The following is a 22,001-nucleotide window of genomic DNA, read 5'->3' on the forward strand; positions in this document are numbered from 1 at the left end:
TAACTGAGACTTCAACACACATAATATTATAACGTGTTATAAATGGCTTTTAGCATGATATTACAGGGAAGTATTTCCTATGTTCTCAGTGCCTTTTATTCTCAGGTAAATGTGATGTGTAGATGTGTGGTATGTATGGTAGATATGTACAGACATAAATACGTTTTCATAATAAACATGGATATAGGTGCTATTTGCTTTTCATCTTATTCTGGTGCTGAAAGTTCACTTTCTGTTTTTAACACAAAATCTGTCTTCTGTATCCTTCATACCCTGCAATAGGAATGCTTTGAATCTTTATTGAGCATACTTCACTGGAGCTGGACAACACTGGTGCTGGGAGTTGAAGAACTTCGTGGACTTAAAGGATTCCAATACACTGCTACTCTTTTAGATTTAGAAAGGTTACGTTTTGTGGGCACTTGCTGCCTGAGGTTGCTGAGGGTCTACACCTGTGAAATATATCCGATATCAGGTATTCCTCTTAATTAACTTATTTAATGTTTATAAGCAAATAATAATCTACAGGACATTCAAAATTTGATTTAAGTACTCATGTAAGGTGTGCTATAAGATGAAATTGCTTATCATATGGTTTTATTGGAGCAATTCAGAGACTTGCTGTCAGAAACGGGATATTTGCAATTATCTGCATAACCAGATTTCCAACACCACATGTTTACACTGTAGTTTATGTGTGTATTTTAAAGTTAATTTCTTGTTTGGCTTGACAGTTGAGTTCTTTTGAATTACTCATATCTTCTTTTTTCTCATTTTTGTACATAGTAGCTGCTTTGGTGGTGAGCACAATTTAAATTTGAAAGACATTATCTGTTTTTTATGCCTGTAGTTTGACAACATTCATATTAAAATGCAGCCTATGTTATGAAAAACTGGAAGCTTCTGATGTTCAGGTTTCTTCGATATAGTTTAACACCCTTTGCTGTTTTCCTTTTGAAATAAACTACTATGAATATAGATTCATCAATGTTACTAAATTCTGGTTGGTTTATTTGCATGTAAAATGTGTGTTTTAATATTAAAATGTTTCATTTATTGTACATTTAACACTCCTCTTTGTGTAACCTTCTAGCTACCACTAAGGCAGTTGTAGAAGAAACCAGCAAACTAGCGGATTGCATTGGAAAAACGAGGACCTTGCTGAGAAAAATTCTATCTGAAGGAGTTGATCATTGCATGGTGAAGTTGGACAACGATCCACAAGGATATCTTAGTCAGCCCCTCAGTCTTTTAGAAGCTGTTCTTCAGGAATGCCATAATACATTCACAGCTTGCTTTCATTCATTTTATCCAACACCGGCTCTCCAGTGGGCGTGTCTTTGTGACTTGCTGAATTGTTTGGACCAGGTACCTTAAAATGGCACAAGTAAATATTACAGCTTAGCTTGCCCTTTTGCTCAAAGAGAAGCCAAGCGGTATTTAAAACCTTTATTGCTTTTTTCGTGTTTATCTTGGTTTGCAACGTGAGTTCTACTGTGGTTTTGGGTGGGGTTGTTTTTTTTTTTTTTGTTTGGGTTTTTTTAAAGTGTCCAAGTTCAAAAACAGCTAGGAACTTCTGCCTCCCTTAGCAGTAAGATTCTCTGTGGGACAGTGAAGAAAATTTGTGTCAGCACCTGTTTTTCCAGTGTTGAGACCATGCCTTATATGTGATTACTCTTGCTGCATGTTGCTTAGGAGCATACAGATAACATTTTTTTATACTCATTGGTAATACTTGAGTAATTTCTCATTATTAAATGTTACAGTGGTGCTCTGATTCAGCAAAGTACATGAGAAGCTGGCAATATTATTCTGTAATCAACAACTTTTTTCTACGTATCTTACTTGTTGTGAATGAGCATCTTCCGTCTAAACAGTGTAGTTGCTTGCTTGCGTTGATTGCAATGAGATGTAAGCAATTTACTTCTTTGAATGAAAATTCACTTAGCATATAAAAATCCAAGGAACAATCAATTCTTTAATACATTATTGTAATTCAGTTATTAATTCTAAGTACTTTGTCTTCAAAGGGTGCCGTAATTTCAAAAGTAATTTAAAATGAGTTTATTATTTTAAAACATGTCAACCAACAAATATTAATTACTCCAGTTTGAAAGATCTAAATGGAAACTCGTGAGAGAAGATAATGTAAAATTCACAGGAAAACTAACAGTATATGAAATTCTTTGTCTAAATTATTGTTGTAACTACTATAAAACTAGAAAGTCCTTTTCAAAAGTAGTTTCTCCCTTATTTACGTTGGATGCAACAGTGCCATTCTATTAATTTCTTTTTACATTTGTAGGACATCCAGGAAGCAAACTTCAAAACCTCCAGTAGCCGGCTTCTTGCTGCTGTTATGTCTGCTCTCTGCCATACTTCAGTAAAACTGACCTCTATCTTCCCGATTGCTTATGATGGAGAGGCATTGCTGCGATCGATGGTCAAACAAGTCAGCACTGAGAATGACTCAACTCTGGCCCATCGTTTTCCTCTTTTGGTTGCACACATGGAAAAACTTAGCCAGGTTAGGATATATTCTAAACATGTAACCACTTGTTTTACTTTGCAACAAAAAACAGTCATGGAAGTTGAGGTTTTAACTCTTTAAGGATGTAGCTGAATTTGCATGAGTTTTCTTTCTAAAAGGCTTGTTTCAGAAACATTATTTTACCTGTTTTCATCTATTGGTCTAGAACATTCCAATTATTTCTTGTTTTCTTGTCTTGGAGAATGTCTGAGCAAAAACATATGCTTATTTTATTTTGGAATATTAAGTTGACAGAAATACAGTGTAGAGCTGTCTTCTGTTGCACAGTGTTTTCTGCAGCGATTTTTCAGCTTTTACACATGATCACAAGAATGAACGTGTAGATAGATTCAGTGTTTTGAGGAAGAGTTAACACCGCTTTGGTAAGAAAAAGTCGTGTCTCAAACTGGAGTTTTTAAAGGAGTCAACAAGCTGGTGCACAAGGGAAGCCCAGTTCACATAGTTCTGTCAAAGATTATTAAATAATTTCCTAGCAGCTCTTGAACACTGTATTTTTGCAGTTCTATTATTCCACAGTAGATTTACAGGATTGAAAAGGGTAAAGATGATATGCAACTACTAAATAGTATTCTTTGCTTTAGAAGACAAGAGGGGTAAGGTCTTATGAAATAGTGAATTATGTATGAAAAGTAAATAAAAGATAATTGTTGAGTCTTCAATACCAAATCTTCTGAGCAACCAGAGACCTTTGCAAAAGGCAAGTTCAGAAGGTAGCTGCACTTCGTAGAATATGCAGTTAAGCAGTGGAATATCTTCCTGCAGGCCATTGTTATACTAAAAGTTTTCACAGACTTAGAAAGCATCTGTACAAGTTGATGAAGGAAAAAATGACCAAAAGCTATTAAATGCAAATGTAATATTTCTGTCTTGGATACAGCTGCCTCTTAACCACTAAAGATAGTAAAGATTCTGTACAGGTATCTGTAGAAGTTTGCTTGACCTGATTTTGTTTGCTGTCCGTTCGCTGCTAGGATATTTTTGGAGGCAAAACAGTGAGAAAGAAAAACCTTTGATTTCTGTTAGAGTTTATTTTATTTTTCCTTCTTTGGAACGACTTCAATATGGATAACAGTTGTGAAGAACAGTGGGTGTCACTGCTAGGTAGAAGACACAGTATGTGCTAAGCTTAGATGTGTTTCACAGTCTTAATTCAGTAAAGAATAACTGTTTTTTATAAGCTTCCCATCCCATGGTTTCATATTTCCTGTTTGCACAGAAGAGTGCTCTTTGCTAACATTGAAGCCAAAAAGCTTCTGTGTTTCTTTTTAGACAGTGAAGACGACAGTTATATGAAGAGTTCCATAGGTAGCTATCTATCTGTTGTATTCTAACGTATGCTTATAAATAGTATGACAAGGAGAGCTATAAGAAAAGCTCCCTCCTGAGAAGGACACCCTTATATCTTTCCAACACAATAAGCAAAGCTGACACCACATCATTCTGGAAATTAAGAATATTAATCTTTTTTTTGATAAAGGAATTCATATTATGGTAGCTTTGAAAATTTATTTTTTTTACCCTCTAGATGTTTTTAAGAAGCCACTGATTTTTCGGTTACCTAATGCTTATAATATGTGAAAAGCAACGTGATTTCTTTGGTGGTTTTTGTTTGGTTGGTTGTTTTTTAAGGAAAGAACAATGTAACTTGTCATTTTTCTTTTTATAATGCAGAGTGAAGAAAATGTTTCGGGGATGACAAGCTTTCGGGAAGTCTTGGAAAAGATGTTGGTCATTGTTGTTTTACCCGTCCGGAACAGCCTTAGACGAGAAAATGAACTTTTCTCTTCACATTTGGTTTCTAATACCTGTGGATTACTTGCTAGTATCGTGAGTGAGCTTACAGCATCAGCATTAGGATCTGAGGTAAAGCTTCTCTAAATCACTCCTAGAAGTTTTTCAGGACAAGTATATTACGAAATGTGATTCAGGCTGCGACAGCAATTGTATAGGTATGCAGATCTTTCATAGATGCTGGAATTCTCAGTAGCTTTAGCATAGTTTCAAAAATGTGCATACACTGTATTAGGGAAATGCTGTTGATAATTAGCTATTTCATTAGGGCTGAAGAATATTGTGAATTGTTTAAAAAAATGGCAGTTTTGGTTTAGTACTTTTCTATTTGCAACATATCTCTGCATGTATCTACTTCAACTATATTTGTTTGGTGCTCATTGGAGGCAGTGCCACATCCCTGAGCATCTCTATGCCTCTGATGGTATTATGGGTGTCTTGTGAATTCTAACCCTAGCTGCTGTTGATTGTCAGAATTTGTAGTGTGTTTTGTTTATGCATTGTGTCTTCCTCCTTGGTAGGTAAAATATTCCTTACACATCTCTTCCTTTATCTTTTCAATGCTATGTAATATATATATTATATTTTTACAAGGCTTCATTAGAGTTTTCTTCAAGTTTATTTACTTTGTATTAAAAATTGAGAGTGATACTGAGTTCAACTTCTTAAAATCCAGAGATTCATAATCATAGAAGGTCTCTCTTATGACACTATAATGTCATTAAATGATTGAAACTTTTTTGATTTTATTAAAGGCACGTCACAGTCTGCATACTATCAGCAGATTTTTTTTTCACTGAAAGAACCTAACTTTTGATAACACCTTGATTAAAGATGATTTTGCTGTTTCATAAGATCTGTGTCTTTCCTCTGATCTTGGTCTTAGCTGAGGCAGAAATATGTAACTTTTCTTCTTGAAGCACAGTTAAGCTATCTTTTATGCTAAGTCATCCTATGAAATACATATCTAAATACTTGAAAAAGTTGGGAATCAGATTCCTAATTACTCTTGCTTAACTCCTGATTACCAGAAATTACATTTTCTTTTTTCTTAGCCAGTATTGAATATAAGACCCACTGTTGACATCTTCTATGTTTTATCAGTTGACTGTTAAAATTTACCCAGTTGAAAATCTAGTAATTTAATTCACTGAAGTTTATTAGAAGTTATCTAGTGTTTAGCCATTAACTTATTCTGTTACTTGTATTTAACTTTCTACAGGCTGATGGGCTGAACTCTCTCCATTCTGTCAAGTCCACTCCAAACCGATTCACTAAAACAAGTCAGGGAAGAAGCTGGAATACTGGGAATGGATCCCCCGATGCAATATGTTTCTCTGTCGACAAGCCTGGTGTAGTTGTAGTAGGATTTTCTGTGTATGGTGGAGGGGGAATTCATGAGTATGAGCTGGAAGTATTAGTTGATGATGTAAGTAATGCATTTGAAAAAAAAATTTGAACAAAAGTAACCTCAGAGTTTTTCATTATATGTTTTACAATGTAGTATTGTAATGTTCTACAAACAATACAGTTTTCTGTGCTTTCGGATTAATCTCTTAAAAGAAGCATAAAACTGCACTGTGTTCTTGTAATGATGACACATCTCTGTTCTTTTGCACCCAGTTGTTCACTTTAAAGTGACTGTTCTAATCTCTTCGGAAGGGCAACCATAGGTTGCTATGGGAAATAAACCTCTCTAGTCAATAATTTCCTTTTAAGCCAAAAGGCTTCACTGTTGACTCTGAACAGGTTTTTCACCTTTGTTCTATTTGTAATCCTATGTGTAACAATTCATGCAAGAAAACATGACTTGCATAATTGTGTGAGTGTGTAATTTATTTATGTTAGAAATGTATAAAAGTGGCTTTGTTTCTTTGAATCAGAGTGATCATACTGGAGATTCAACTCATTCTCATAGATGGACATCATTAGAGTTGGTTAAAGGAACTTACACCACAGATGATTCTCCCAGTGACATAGCTGAAATCAGACTTGACAAAGTTGTGCCACTGAAGGTAAATAAAAGCACTGTGCATCTGTAGGCTTCATATGACTTCTTTAGACAACAAAAATCAGAATGTTCAATGTAGATTTGGTTTTTTTCCTGTACAAATTTACAAGTTGACACGTTTGCTTTATGAAATCTCAGTTTCACCTATAACTGAAAAGTTCAAATACTGGCAGCAAAAAGAAATCAAATCTTAATTTGTGTAACAGCATAATATAGATTGTAATTGCTTAGTAATTTAGAATAGTCTGGAATGTGCAACTTTTTTGTGTGCAATTTGGGAGCTCATTTTCTGGGGTACCTGGTCACTCTTCAAGTAATTAGAAGTAGTATATTACTCAGTTATGGTCCAGAGTTTGAGAACACGGAACAGCTTTAACTTTTGTTAAATGCTGGATCTTTTTCAGTTAATTTCATTTGTATAGTGCTTTGAAGAACTTTTCAGACTCTCCAGTATTAATGTAATATAATAGCTTTTGTAATACAATGAAGCCTACCTTACATACTTGGTTTTTAATGTGTACTATTTTTAATTCTACTTTTAAAGGAAAATGTGAAATACGCAGTTCGTTTGAGGAATTATGGAAGCCGGACTGCCAATGGAGATGGAGGAATGACCACAGTTCAGTGTCCAGATGGTGTAACATTTACTTTTAGTACATGTAGTCTGAGCAGTAATGGCACAAACCAAACACGAGGACAAATTCCACAGATTCTTTATTACAGGTTCGTGTGTTGTCATTATCTGTTTCTAAGAAAAGTGAATAAAACCATCGTAGTGCTATTATACTGCATCTGGTTTTGAGAACTAACAGAAATAAATACATCTGGAGTGTATTTGAGGAAAGAGCTTCTTTAACAGAAGTATTGTGTTCTTCCAGTGTAGTTTCAGACTTGAGTTATTTAGTGAAGAGAAGTTTTGGGGTACCAGTTGTACTAGTGCCTCTTCTGGTCTTGTTTTAGGTTCTCTTTTTCTTGACTTGGCAAAAAGTTTGATCGTTGACCTCTCTTACAAGGTCCATTGTCTACTACTTTAAAGCTGTAATATGAGGGGCTGGTAAGATGCACTAGTTCAACCCCTGTTTTTTCTGTAATCTAAGAGATTTTTGAGAGGCTACTCACTGGAATGTTTATCTTTCTGATTTCATTCAGTTCCTTCCTCTTGCCAGAAAGAGTTGCATCAATTAGTAAAGCAAGGTCTGTTTATCTAGGAACTATCTCCTCTATTACTGTAGAATTCAAAGGTATAAAAAGAGAAATTGCAACTGCCCAAAGGAAATCAACAGAAACATCTGATTGCTCTTTATAGGGAACCTTTATTTTAGCCTTTCAAGATGATAGTAGGAATTCACTTAGGGTAATACTTCTGCAGAAAGCATTGCATTCATTTTTGAGGTGCTTACCCTTACACACATGAAGACATTTTAAAGTGTGGCAGGACCTGAATATATGAATTACTACCATTATCTGTACAGAAAAAAAAAGTGTCACAAGTTTTACTCAGATCTTAATTTTTGTGGTAAAAGGCTGATCAGTGGTAGATCTAAGCAGTAAAAGCAGGAAGGAATAGTAATTTACTTTGATATTTAATTGTGTATGAGATATACTTAATAAAAGATTAAGAGGGTAAATTAAGTAATGCTACAACAAATCACATATTTTGGACTACAATCACAAGAACGTGTTGCTCTTAAAGTTTTAAAGGACCTGAAATATGAAGAAAGTAAGTTGCCAGCAAAATAATAGTGTATTTGAAGATACAGGGTAGTCTCTTTACTCTTTACTCCATTGAAGAATGGAATTACAATCGTGCATATCATGACACTTAATTGATTTAGTCTTCCAGAATCTTGGACATCTGTGATTAGGGAATTCCTCCAGCATTTGGGAATTTATGATGAAATTTTATTATGAAGTATCGTAATTATTAAGTGTCATAATTATATTAGGTAAAAAGGAGGAAAGAAGGTAGGAAAAACATTTATTCCCACTCACAGAATTTCTGCTTTTATATAAGCAAAAGAAGCTATAAAGGAGAAATATTTTTTTATTTTATTTCATAAAAGCAAAGGACATAATTCAGTAAATGGAAGCTTCAAAGCATTCTAACTTAATGACAAGCTAACCTATGGCAAAAAAAAAAAGACACCAACGTGCTGTCTTCAGATCAGAACAGTCTCAGGGATTTTTTTTTTTTGTTTCAGTTGTGATAAAATTCTAAGAAGCTTTTGAAGGACCATAAAGGCACAACACAGAACTGTTACAGAAAAAAATAAGTTTTGTTTGGAAAACTTGCAGACTGCTGCCTGTAATCACAGTGTATTTTGAAGGTTGCTTTGGACAACAGAAACCTTAATATTATCTAATGGATGACTAATAGTTACAGACTTTGTTTGAGGATTCTTGGTTTAATATATAATGAGGTTTTGATTTGTCTACAGTAAAGGAACAATTGTTCAGTCAGCTATTATAGCATAGAGCTTGTAAGATTCACACTCGATTTTGTTTGAAGGATGCTCAAATACAAATAGCTTATGCAAATGCCAAGAAAGGCTATACCAAAAGAAGCGTGTTAACACAATTTGGATTAGAAATGCTTTGGAAGGATTTGTTGGCACTGTACCCAGTTGGTTGGAATTGCACCCAGCACTTGAGGCTGACAGCAAAACTACAATTCTAGGACACGTGAGAAAAAAAAATATCTTTTTGGTAGAGTGATTAATTTAAGTCATAGAGAAAGATAGGTGTCCTTGTTGTGCACTGAACTGTTCCAAGTAAAGTTTTTGAGCATTCTGAGGTGCCAGTCCTGGAATCTTAATGTTCTGGAATGATGTCTTGAAAAATCAAATCTTTCTGGACAAACATGAGCAAAATTTCTCATTCTCTTTTGGTTTTCTTTTCATGTTGACTAAGTGATTTTGGTTGTCTGAATTGGTATCATATTGAGGGCCTGAATTAGTTTATAGTTATCATTTGACTGCTTTGAAAAAGCAAATCAAATCAGATTTTTTAGATGCTTACTGAAATAGTTTTGTGCAGAATGTTGTTTTGGAGAACCTAATTCGACATACAGAGTGAATTTAAAAGAAATAGCTATTTGTAAGGATAAGCCTAAGATTGTATTTCAAAACCAAAATTAGTCTTTAGAACAGGGAGGAGAAATCTTTTTCCCTGTTATGATACTGCAGGAATATCCATTGAAAGTGTTTTACTAATTTCTGTGATACATTTGGTATTACTCTATTTTTATCAAGACAGGTGGGCTTGGAAGAGCATAGCAATTAATATATTTCTATGGTTTGAAAGGCATCTACTCAAAAGAAATATAAACATTTCAGAAACATGCTTTTCCTATTTTCTGCCAAATAAAAATAAAATTATTGAAAAGGTCTAACACTGAGGCATTGCCTCCAAAATATCCTCTGTGGTTTCTTTGTTTCCTTTATGGCTTTATCGTAAAATAATTGTTTTAGTTATTCTATGCCAAAAATCAGTCAGTCATGATTTTTTTAATATACTTTTGTATTTTGTGAACTTACTTTAACTTAATCCACCATCCAGGAGTGAGTATGATGGAGATCTGCAATCACAGCTTTTGAACAAAGCTAATGAAGAAGATAAAAATTGCAGCAGAGCTCTTTCTGTCGTGAGTGCTGTTGTCCGAGCAGCCAAAGACTTGTTGCACAGGGCTCTTGCTGTAGATGGTAAGGCTTTTAAAACTGAATTTTCAAAACTTCTTTCTTCGCTGGCAAGAGATAATAGTAGAGTATCAGTGATACAAAAATAGTGATTTTTCTCTTTTGCTTTCCAAAGAATATTCTTCTAACTTGTCATTATTGTAGGTATCAAAGTGTGAGTAACTTTCTAGGTCATTGAGTTGCACTAGAGATGTCACGGGCAGATACCTTGTATAAATTTGCTCATCAACTTAGCAAGTATCGTAATAAAGCTGGTAAGAGTCTTTACTTCCAGAAGATATGCTATGATGGGACAGCTCCACGTTTTATTGCATGTTTTGCACAGTGGTGATAATCAGGAAGACTGGTGAATGTAATGCGTTTATAAGCATTTAAACATCCATTTTTTGAGCAGTGTAGACATTGGCCTTAAAATAGAATGATTTTAAGCTACCGTCTTCAGCCATTCTAGTCAAATTGTCCAGAATATTGCATGGTGCTATAGAAATTCATTTGGAGGGCCGGGACGAGTTTGTTGTAATGGCTTTTATACCATAAAAAGTACGAACAAAGCTTCACAAAATCTCAAAGAATGCAATAAAATTATCTACGAAGAGAAAGACATTTTTAACAGAGAACTGTATATAATGGCATGTTTATCTCAGGTGGACTTTGCAGGCTTACAATTTGACAATGTCTTGGTAATGAAAATAATTTCAAGTAAAATCTAGTGTAGAAACCAGAAGCTTAACTCATAAGAAGTAAACCAGAAAAATAAGATATGTTTCAAACTGTGATACGTTTACTAATAATGCCTATGTTGTAATTATCTTTGTTTAGCTGAAGACATTCCAGAACTACTCAGCTCTTCCAGTCTGTTTTCAATGCTGCTTCCCCTCATAATAGCCTACATAGGACCAGTAGCAGCAGCTATTCCCAAGGTAGGCTCCTCAACAGAAATTACTGAAGAAGTTTAAGAATTCTATACAAGGAAAAGGTTACTCTGAAAATCTGAACATCTTGATTTCTTAAGATTTTATGAATTAGTGGTTTATATTTGACAATGTGACTCTTGAGTTTTCCAAGAGTCAAGAATTTTAAAAACATATGACTTCTTAAAACTTAAATCGAAAATGTTTAAAAAAAAAAAAACAAACCATATTAAAGAAGCAGAGGGAAAGATCACAGGCATTAACAGCAGGAAAAAGGCAAAAGGTTAGAAGGATCTGCATTTATGCCTCACTGATGAATACTGGTGGGATGAAATGTTTTTTGTATTATGTAAATCCTATTTTTACAATAAATATCCAAAGCAGTGGCAGTTGCTCATCAAGATTATTTCTGTCAAATTTAGAGATGGAAAGATGTCAGCTATAAATAAAAATATCCTTACTTTTCAGTGGCAGAGCATTCTTCCATTTGTCTGGTCTGGAACACTCTTGAAATCTATTATTACATTTACAAACATCATTGATACTTAGCTAGCAGACACTATTGCCTTTTATTGCTTTTCAATGAACGCTACGCTCTCTTCTAACTTCTCTTTAAAGGGAGAGGAAAGAGGACTGACCACTTAAAATCTAGCAGATTCATTTCATTAAAAATAGTTTCAAATTTTAGTTACCTTGTTACTGTGCTTAACTGAAATTTAGAACCAAGTGTTTTACTTCACAAGTGTTCCTCTCGTTTGAAAATGTCAGATTACAGAAAACACTATGTGCATTAAAATGTTGACTATTTGAAAAAAACAGTGTTATTATAAAAAAAAGTATAACTGGACTATGACTTTGGCATGGTACTTGATTTCTCTCAAGTCATGCTTATCGTTTGTTAACATTACGGCTTTTTAGCATTAGAGAAGGTGTTTTAATGAAGGTATCACAGTTGCCTACAGGTTTATGTTTCAGTTTTGGCAGGTCTCCAAGAGGAGTATTTGAGATTAATGTAGTGATCCTTTTTCTGTTGAGATTGTATAGATGCAGAACTGGAAAATGACTGAATGAATTGTAGTAGTACAATTTCTGACAATATCCAAAACAACCATTATAGAGAAATGTCAGTTTGAGTATTGTTTTCACCCAGTCCTAAGTAATATTCATTGTGTGTGGTGTGATGTTACAGGTTGCTGTTGAGGTCTTTGGCCTAGTACAACAGTTACTTCCTTCTGTGGCAGTTCTGAATCAGAAATACGCCCCTCCGGCTTTTAACCCAAATCAGTCCACAGACAGCACTACTGGAAACCAGCCAGAACAAGGGCTTTCAGCTTGTACTACCTCCAATCACTATGCTGTTGTAGAAAGTGAGCATCCCTATAAACCCGCTAGTGTTACACACTATAAGGTAAGCACCGTTTCTAAGCGCACATGTGCTTTTGGCACATGGGTTTTGTTTCATCAGCATTTACTATCTGAAAAATTGTTGCTATGGATGATAATCACTGTTGTCTAATATAGGAGACAGTTTCCTATATTATTCCTGTACGGCTTTCTGGAGAAGCCTCTGCTTGTCCAATAAGTATAGCGGAAACTAGTGTAGTTTTAACCCCCTAATGCAGGTGTCTACTGTAAGTCCCTAAATTTGCTCAATCTTAGATTTTCCTACTGTCATGCGCAGTTGCTTTGTTCTGAATGTACCGACTGCAGAAGTTGTAATTCTTTATGGATACATTATCTAATTGTATCTTACCTAATCTTACCTAATCTTTCTTACCTAATGCTAAAACAATGCTTTGTAAAAATAACTGGTGTCAGTTCTAATTAAATCAATATGCATTATAGTGTAGGGTTACCTCTGCTGGCTATTGCTGACCTGCCAATTTAATTTCTTCATTAATTATTTACACTCAGACCGTGATTTGGCATTGCAGAAGTCTCTGAAGTCCTTTTAACTGTGCTAAGTCACTCTCAGTAAGATTCATTCCATCTTACATGGATGGCTATTGCAATAAAACTAGATTTTCCTCAACATCAGTAGAGAAAGGGTGTTTTTTTTCTAGCCAAGTAAAGGGCTGAGGCATAAATTACCTGCCTGAGAGAGAAATCCCGTGTTTCAGTTCTGCAGTTGCATTGATTCCATGAATGTAAATACCCAGAGGTAGCAAACCTGGAATCAAGAGCTGGTGGAGGTCATTATTTACTATTACTCTATTCCTCTCGCTTGTCCTGTGAGAAAGCAAGGCATTCATTGCAGAAAAGGTAGTTATCATATGATCTCCCTGAAGCAATGATGCTTATTATTGTTCTAAAAGTTTATGGAGCTGATCTGCACCTTTAAAGCTTAGTTGTTACAGCTTTTGAATTTCTGTTGCTATGTGCTATCCTACTGCAAGCCATATTCACAAGTATGATTCAACTGCTGTAAGCTTTTCTAGAATTGCACAAAACAAGTGCTGAATGTGTTTGTGAAGGTTCGCATTTAAAAAGATATTTGAGAGTTAAAGGTTGGTAGTAGTTGTCTGTGGTGGTTTTGTTTAATGATCCTGAGCAGAGTTCTTAAAAACAATCACAAATGGTATGATGTGTGCAAATACTTAATCTGAACATAAGTTATAATACATGATTATAATTCAGTAAGGTGTTAAGCATTTCAGATGTATCTGGATTTCAAAGAATAAATTAGGTCAATGTTAATCTAAAGCTTATCAAAAGAACTGTACAGAATTAAGTAATTGAATCACTTTTATAGCCTGAAGGGTTTAAAGCAAATTGAAATGAAGTATTAAATGTAAAAAAACAAGCCAACAAACAAAACAAACAAACAAACAAAAAAACAAAAAAAAACCAAAACAAATCAAAACAAAAACAAAAAAAAACACCAGAAAATGAAAAAAAAATACAACCCCCAGAACTTGCACATAATTGGACTATTGTTTTGTTTCAGGTGACTTTTCCTGAGTGTGTCAGGTGGATAACAATAGAGTTTGACACTCAGTGTGGCACTGCTCAATCTGAGGATGTTCTTCGTTTACTAATTCCTGTCAGAATTGCACAGAGCCTGGGATTTGGACCAAAATATGCTTCTGTTCATGAAAACCTTAATTCATGGATAGAACTGAAAAAATTCTCTGGATCTTCAGGATGGCCTACCATGGTATTAGTATTGCCAGGTAATAAATACATACTGTGATAATTTCTAGTACTGTGAGTTACTGAAATAATGAAAGAAAGTTTGATTTTTCAGCAAAATTATCTTAGAAAACAAAGTTGAAAAAGTGTCTTCATCCAAGCTGTTAGGAGTTTATTATGAGGCATTGGTCGTACATCAGTTGATTATGTTAATATTGAGTTTCTTGTGTGAAGTATTGATCTGCATGTTATTCATGGTTTTACTTTATATTTTACATATAAAACCTAGGTTTCATATATGCTTATCTAGAAGAAACACACAAAAGAGGAGAAATATTAACATTGTTATTTAATTTATTTTATGTATCCTTTTACTTCCTACAAGGAAACGAAGCTCTTTTTTCTCTGGAGACTGCGTCAGACTACGTGAAAGATGAAAAAGCTTCTTTTTATGGTTTCAAATGTTATGCAATTGGATATGAATTTAGTCCAGGATCTGATGAGGTAAGGGAGAAGTGAAATGGCTACAATTGCTGTTCTTGTTCTTTTGAGTACTTTGAGATGACAACTTCATACCACTGGTAGAAAAAGAAGCGTATGCTCTGGTGGCCACTGTGTTTTCTCTAACCTAAAGGAATAAAGTATCAGTAAGACCTAATTGAAGTCAGTGGGATTAATTTTTGCACATCTGATTCTCTCGCCTTCCAAAGGACAAGCTTCTGGTACCATTACCCAACTATTGTATTATATGGTGTACATGGGTAGGGAAGTCGCTGCAAGAACTTAAAGGTGTCATTGAGCGTGAGCAAGTGCATCAAGGAATCAGGTGTAGTTGAACTATTAGCCTTTTTTTAGCTTAGGATTTTTGCAAAAATGGTAGATTTATGCTTTGATGAATGAAAAGGAAGGCTTTTTCTTGGTCATTATTAAATCTAGAAAAAATTATGCAAAAACTGCCTTCTGCATAAGGGGTGTTCACACAGCAAGGAGCTGTCCAGTGTGTTGATCTGCATTTCACATCTTTGTTTGCTTGCTATTTCAGAACCTTCTGTTTTGAGTCCTAAAGATGCATTTCATTATGAGTTTAGTTAAAAATGTGTTTTGGAGATTTTGCAGTCTGCCTTGTATTCAGTCGGAGAATACAAGGCAAATCTAGGTTTACAGATTCTGGAGACTCTTTCCAAAAGAAGGATTTTTACCTATTTTATATATTGACAGTTTTTGGTAAGTCAGCTAAGAAAATCCGTCAGATGGAGATTTTCTGTCTCCTCCACTTTTTTTTGGTGTTGTTTTGTTGTTTTGTTTTGTTTTGTTTTTTCCCCTCCATGAGAGGCATCTCTCAGAGGTGTGCTGAACCACCTATAGATTTTTTTTTTTTAATTAAAATTGGTGTCAACACCTTTTTGTGAGCAAAGTTGGAGAGGTTGTGCCTGCATATAGCTGGGACAAGTTGAAGGAAAAATATCAAACGCATTTCTTTATGGTTTCAGATAGCTACAACCTCCTTAGCAATACTGCTCTCCCCCCATTCCTTTCATCCAGCCTCCTCTCCCCCATGTATTTGAAAACAGTTTGTTCTTTTTTTATTTTTTTTTTAATTTTTTTTTTTTTCTTGTGAACAGAGTTGAAAGATACTGATAGAGACACTCTCATGTATTTTCAGTGACGAGTCTAGGGGCGAGGGGGAGTCTTCTCATTCCATGTAACAACAGTGTCAATGGGAAAAAAATAACTTTCCAGGACAAATAAAAGGGACAAGCTGTCAAGGACATCTCCTGCCATATATAATGGAGAAAGGGAAAATATGGAATCTTTTTCCCATCCTTGCTTCTGCAGCTAGAGAAAGGGAAGAGGGGGAAAAAAGTTATGAACAGTACTACCTTTAAACAAGATGGGAATGTGAGCTTGTGTGGTATGTATGTATGTACAGCTTAGAAGAGGCATTACTTTGCAATCTGAATACTTATCGGTAGATTTTTTTGTATTAGGAAGTTCCCTTTCTCTTTAACATTACAGACCAAAGACAATTATCATTTTCAGATGTTCTTACTAGGATACCAGAAGCATGGTAACCCACTTTATTAATATGCTTACTGAGTTTAAATTGTTGTAAAAATTTGGTACTCTGGCCCATGTCACAGCAAAGCATGACGATCTAGCTGTTTTGTAGGAAGAATATCACTGAGAAACATCAAACTGGAACACACAGTTGATATTTCTTAGGATAAAGCAGTGTCAGGGAAACATATTCATTGTCCTATTTTCTGAAATACTATTTTTGTTTTAAAATTTGTTTCAATTTCAAGGGTATTATTCAACTGGAGAAAGAATTGGCAAATTTAGGAGGATCATGTGCCGCAGCTTTAATGAAGAAAGATCTAGCACTTCCTATTGGTAAGTGCTACTTAAAGAACATACTTTGTTATTTCATCGTTTCGAGTTTTCTGAATAAATACTACCTTTAAGTCTTAATGTTGCTTTCAGTTAGAGATGATCATACAAAATTGATTCTTAAAACTGAGTTAATAAAACAAACTAATAAAGTGGTAGTGTTTTCTGCTTACGCTATTCCCTTCATATGTGTATGGGGAGGAGGGAAACATGGTCATTTGAATCTGAACCAACTCACCCCATCCACAGGTAGTGTATCAGTGTACAAGCTGTGTCCTCGTACTTCACAAAAGTGCAGGTATCTTATTTGTATTTCTCTTTCACTGTTTTCTCCCAGCACACCACTCTGAATGAAAAATACCTGCAGCATTGAATTGCAAAATTTAAAATTATTTCTTTAAAATTGAAAGTGGCCATTGCATCTGTAGACCTTATAGCCTAAAATATTTCTGCTGTAGTCTTACTTTTGCAATTACAGAAAGAATACCTACTTTTACAATAGATGCAGCAAATAAAAGTTTACAGTAACCCAAATGCGATTTAGAATGTAAGGAAAAAGATGAGTTTATGAAAATTAATGGATATGGAGGTTGAATTAGAACTTTCTGATGATGCAGCGATATTCTGTGTGCATTTCTCCTAATTAACATTAGTGTGTAGGAAAAAAAGGCTCATGATCTATAATGGACTATATTTTTGATCATTTTAATTTAGCAACACAAATTAAAAGCTCAGATACTGTTAATGAGACTGGAAGTGTGTATTAATGAGCAGAAAGGCATTGATCAGTGTGCAGTTATAACCACAAAACCTAATTTGAACTTTTTAACCCAATATTTTTTTGCTTGTGTATTTGAATGTGCAAATTTCTTATTTTATATTGTAAATAGGCACCTTAATTGCACTGGTGTATCTATATTTCTCTCTCAAAAGTGCAGGCAATTCTATAGTTTAAGTAGTTCCCTCTTTTGTCCTCCAAACAGCCACTCTAAATCATTAGGGTTTTTTGGTGGTTTTTTTTTTTTTTTTTTTTTACTTCCCTAGCCCCCATTTATCCTGCTGTTCTATGCAAAAAAAAAAAAAAAAAAAAAAGGTGAAATTGAAATGCTTCTAACTTAATTTCCCAAGTTTTATAATACTTCATACTTCTCTCTCGAGGGGTTTTTCGTTTTTTTTTCTAATTTTGAATGTATAAAAGAAGAAGGGAAAATAGATGCTACATGAACTTGCTTTATATGCTTTCAGATAGAAGGAATTAGAAATAAAACGTACAGTTAAGTTACCTATACAGTCTGGGCCACCTATAAAAGTGGTTGTGTGTGATCTACAAGAGAGGAGGGATAGGTGCATTGTGTGTAAAGGGTTTCCTAATTACTGACATAATTACAATTGATTTATATGACTGTTTACCTGACACCAACTCAAGGACTTCAGCCAAGTCTGTTAGTGTTGCTGTTAAGATTACAAAGCAAATGACAAACAGGTATTGTAAGTGTGTATTGATTCTCTGCTGGACCACTGGGCCCTGTGAATAAACAAAACTGATGAATACAGGGAGCAGTTGTAGTGTTTGCAGATGTAAATCACTTTTTAAGACTATGATTGTCTTTTATTTTGCTTTGTTTAAGTATTTTGCTTGGTGTCTCAGAAAAACACAGTGGTAGGAAAAGAAGAAAAATTTTCTTTTCTACAGCAACATTTAAATGACTTAGTATCAGAATACTTTTCCTGTATTGTAGAATATGTATCTTCTACATTTTGCTGCAAGTGAACGATGTCTTAAAAATCCTGTTTTACTGCCGCTGCTCATCTGCAGAGCAGAATGATCTTATTTGTGGAATGGAGTGTCCTTTAAGAAAAGCCTATATAATCATATAAAAGACTGTCTTTTAATGCATATACACAAGGCAGCCCTTTGTGTTAGACTTTTCATACTTTATTTTCTAATTTATACAATTTTACGTTTTTTTCCATGCATGGATATATACAGGCTAAAGAAAGTAACCTAAGAAAAAGACTCACTCCAGCAAAGAACTAGCAACTTAACTTACAGTGTCTGAACTTTGACATTTGGAAGTTAGACGTCTAGGTCTAAGCTGGTAGCTCTAACTTTCTTTTAGAGTTAATGTGGGCATGGTTCATGTCACCCTAACATGAAATGTACAAAAAATGAAATTAAATCACCTAAAGGAGGAGCCTGTTTCTCCTCTGTTTGCTATAAAGATATGTTTTAATACCTAAGTCTGAACTCATTCTCTCATGCTTCACTGCCCAAAAGTGGGTGAAGTAAATCCTGCTTCATTTCCCAGATACTCTTTAGACCTCTGAATCTCGAACTAAGTGCTCTTAAAACCTCGTGATTTTAATGAAGACAATAATAAACAACTTAATGAATGTGGCAGAATTTTAATAAAAGGAAATAGGAAACGTGGTTGAAAATTCTTACCATATGTATTTGTGGAAGGTTGTGCAAAGGGTATCATAGGAGTAAAAAAAACCACAAACAAACAAAAAAGCTTATCTGGAAGCTTTCTGTCAAGGTAAATAGGACAATTGAACTGACTTCAAATCAGAGTTACTAGTTGTTACTGGTATCCTTGTAGGACCTTTCCATCTTCAGCTTTATTTGCATGATTTGTCTTGGTTTATTGACTTTAAGGAGGTTGCCCTTCACAAAGACCTTGCTTTATAATAATTTTATAGTTGGTATATTCTATATATAAGTAGCCAAATACTTGTATAACTATTTGTCTAGGACCATTAGGAAAAAAAAATATTTTGAAAGGACATAAAAAAGTCTTCAGCCTTTTTACTCCAAAGGAAGATGGACCAGACAGTAATTCCTTCACCATGTATTAGAACTTTGTCTTTGAAAGTATACTCAAATACTATTTGAGTTACTATGTTCAAAAGGTCACAATTCCTCCTTGCTGGTCCTCCAAGAATCAAATTTAACACACTTTTTCCCAAGAGACAAATCTGGTCTGTGGCCGTGATCTAACTTAAGCAACAATGTTGAATTGATTGGTGTACTTAACATTATTACTTACTGTCGTAGTTCAGCCCCGATCGGGACCAGACTACGCAGTCTGTCTCTCGCTCCCCCCACCCTCCAAGAGAATAGGAGGAGATGATATAAGAAAAAAAACAGCTCAAGGTTTGAGATAAGGACGGGGAGAAATCCTTAAAGTTACCGTCACGGGCAAAACAGACTCGACTTGGGGAAAACTATTCATTTATTTCTAAAATTAGAAGGAGAATGAGACAGGGAACAAGATAACCTCCCCCCACCCCTCCCTCTTCCTGGGCTTAACATTATCTCTACTACCTTCCCCTCCCGAGCGGCACGGGGCGGGAAAAGGGAATGGGGGTCGCGGTCAGTTCATCACGCGTTGTTTTACGCCACTGTATCATCGTTGGGGGAAGAACTCCTCGCATTCCTCCTCTGCTCCAGCGTGGGGTCCCTCCCACGGGCCACAGTCCTTCGTGAAACTGCTCCGGCGTGGGTCATCTCTTCCACGGGGTGCAGTCCCTCTAGAACAGCTGTCCCAGCGGGCCCTCCACGGGCCACAGCCTCCTTCAGGCATCCACCTGCTCCGGCGTGGGGTCCTCCATGGGCTGCAGGTGGATCTCTGCCCCTCCGTGGACCTCCATGGGCTGCAGGGGGACAACCCGCTCCACCATGGTCTTCACCACGAGTTGCAGAGGAATCTTGGCCAGGAGCCATATTACTCCTCCCCCTTCTTCTTCACTGACCTTGGCGTCTGCAGCCGTTCCTCACAACAGGCTGGCAGACGTCTCTCAGGATCCTTTTTACATCTTATTCACTTCTCATCTCCTCTCCACTTCTTGCAGCCAGGCCGGGCCGAGTTGGGCCCAGTCGGCTGCCCGGCGGGAGGCCAGAGGGTGAGGCCTGCAAGGCCCATGAGGCTCGCGCCTCCCCCTCTCTGCCCCCCGCTCAGCTGCGTCACATCTTCTCCTCCTCTTTTCCCTGTTTTCCCCTACTTAAATACGTTATCGCAGAGGCGTTATCACGGGACATTCTGCTACCAATTGGCTCGGCCTTGGCCAGCAGCAGGTCCGCCCTAGGCCCGGCCGAGTCCACTGAACAAAGGGGAGCGACTTCCAGCAGTTTCCTACAGAAGCTACCACCTTAGGCCCCCCCTCACTAACAAAACCAGAACACTTACTTGTTTTGAATTCCGTAGCAGTTACTTCTGAAAGCAGAGGTTTTATATATCTTAATTTCTTTGAATTTAAAAAATGCCTTAGGATTTGATTCTTCTCATTTCTCTTTCTCACTTTCTACTAGTAGAATTGCCTGACATGTTTTTGAGAGTGGGTAGAAATATGGTAACCTTATATGTTTTATGTTTCTGTTAAAAGACTGTGTTTGGCAATTCTGGTCACCCTGGAATCAGACTTTTGAGTTGCATTTGTGAGAAAGAAATCTTATATAATAGAATGTATTTGAGTTTTATGTTTTAGGAGGAATGATAATTTACAAAATTGTGCAGACTTTATCAGGTTTTCAAATACTGTTACTAGGGTAGGCTCTTAAAAGGGAGCAGCTGGTGGATACTCATAAATACTGCTTCCCAGAAACCATCTCGACTTCCCAGCATCTTTTTCTGAAAGTGTCTAGTCATATCCAAAGATTTGCCATACATACTGTCTTGGAGATAAGAAGACAAGTACCAAATTTTTGTTTTACGTAACATATATTTTTTTATTTGCTTGTGCACGGAACTACACAGTATTGCATGTTTAATATGTTACTTGAAAATGTTAATCTTTCGACTGCTGGTTGAAAAATGTTACACATCATCTTGCGAACTTAAATTTTGTAATATAAAAGTCTTCACTAAACAGAATTTAATTTTGCATTCCATCATATGTAGATAAATGTTAATATGATTGTTATGAAAAATAAGGGGTTTTTTTGTGAAAATAAGTTCCGTTTTTACAGCAGGTAGTGAATTTGAAGAAGATCTTGAGATTCTTGAAGAGGCTGCCTTACAGGTATACCGCTGCCTTTTTTTCCATTGCAATAGACTTCAGCACATCATTGCATTGAAACTTTTTGACAGCTGTGGAAGAAAATAATTTGTAAGGCTTTTGTAACAGGAGGGAATCTGCCTTGTTATGAAACAATTTAAGAAACTCTTACAGAAGTTTAATTATTACATTAAATCTCTTTGTTAAAATAAATCTGCTTAGAAAAAATGCATAGGAAGTTAGATGACCAAATGTATTTCAAAATATGTAGGTGTCTGGCTTAGACTGCATGATTTAACAAATTTTAGATGTTACCAAAATTAATTCTGCATATATCTTTGTAATTGCAGAAAAAAAAAACAAAACACTTTTTCAGTGAACAGTAACATTTATCAAGTCTGAAATAATATGATAGCAGTTGTTCTGGATTGATGATGTATTTTATTTGTTGTGATGGGAGCTAATGCTGGTCAGTACCTCCCTGATTATAGCCCCTAGCAGATGATGCACAGTGAAAAAGG

At 35.6% G+C, this 22,001-nt stretch overlaps 1 protein-coding gene across 16 annotated transcripts in view; it reads left to right on the top strand.

The window, feature by feature from the left end:
* The window catches only part of MYCBP2 (MYC binding protein 2), a 197,799-nt gene that overhangs the window by 92,836 nt on the left and 82,962 nt on the right, over nucleotides 1–22,001 (top strand). For 15 of the 16 annotated variants that reach the window (XM_086771604.1, XM_086771620.1, XM_086771629.1 and 12 more), the window contains 14 exons: nucleotides 283–475; nucleotides 1,094–1,368; nucleotides 2,306–2,527; nucleotides 4,223–4,414; nucleotides 5,565–5,771; nucleotides 6,226–6,357; nucleotides 6,898–7,076; nucleotides 9,912–10,054; nucleotides 10,868–10,968; nucleotides 12,149–12,367; nucleotides 13,907–14,132; nucleotides 14,477–14,595; nucleotides 16,398–16,485; nucleotides 21,452–21,504. In XM_086771604.1, coding sequence (XP_086627730.1) covers nucleotides 283–475; nucleotides 1,094–1,368; nucleotides 2,306–2,527; nucleotides 4,223–4,414; nucleotides 5,565–5,771; nucleotides 6,226–6,357; nucleotides 6,898–7,076; nucleotides 9,912–10,054; nucleotides 10,868–10,968; nucleotides 12,149–12,367; nucleotides 13,907–14,132; nucleotides 14,477–14,595; nucleotides 16,398–16,485; nucleotides 21,452–21,504 — 2,349 coding nt within the window. The remainder of the gene's footprint in view (nucleotides 1–282; nucleotides 476–1,093; nucleotides 1,369–2,305; nucleotides 2,528–4,222; nucleotides 4,415–5,564; nucleotides 5,772–6,225; nucleotides 6,358–6,897; nucleotides 7,077–9,911; nucleotides 10,055–10,867; nucleotides 10,969–12,148; nucleotides 12,368–13,906; nucleotides 14,133–14,476; nucleotides 14,596–16,397; nucleotides 16,486–21,451; nucleotides 21,505–22,001) is intronic. The other variant, XM_086771612.1, reaches the window with a different exon arrangement.

Source organism: Chlamydotis macqueenii, chromosome 1 (assembly GCF_036417535.1).
Source record: "Chlamydotis macqueenii isolate bChlMac1 chromosome 1, bChlMac1.mat, whole genome shotgun sequence".
NCBI lineage: Eukaryota > Metazoa > Chordata > Aves > Otidiformes > Otididae > Chlamydotis > Chlamydotis macqueenii.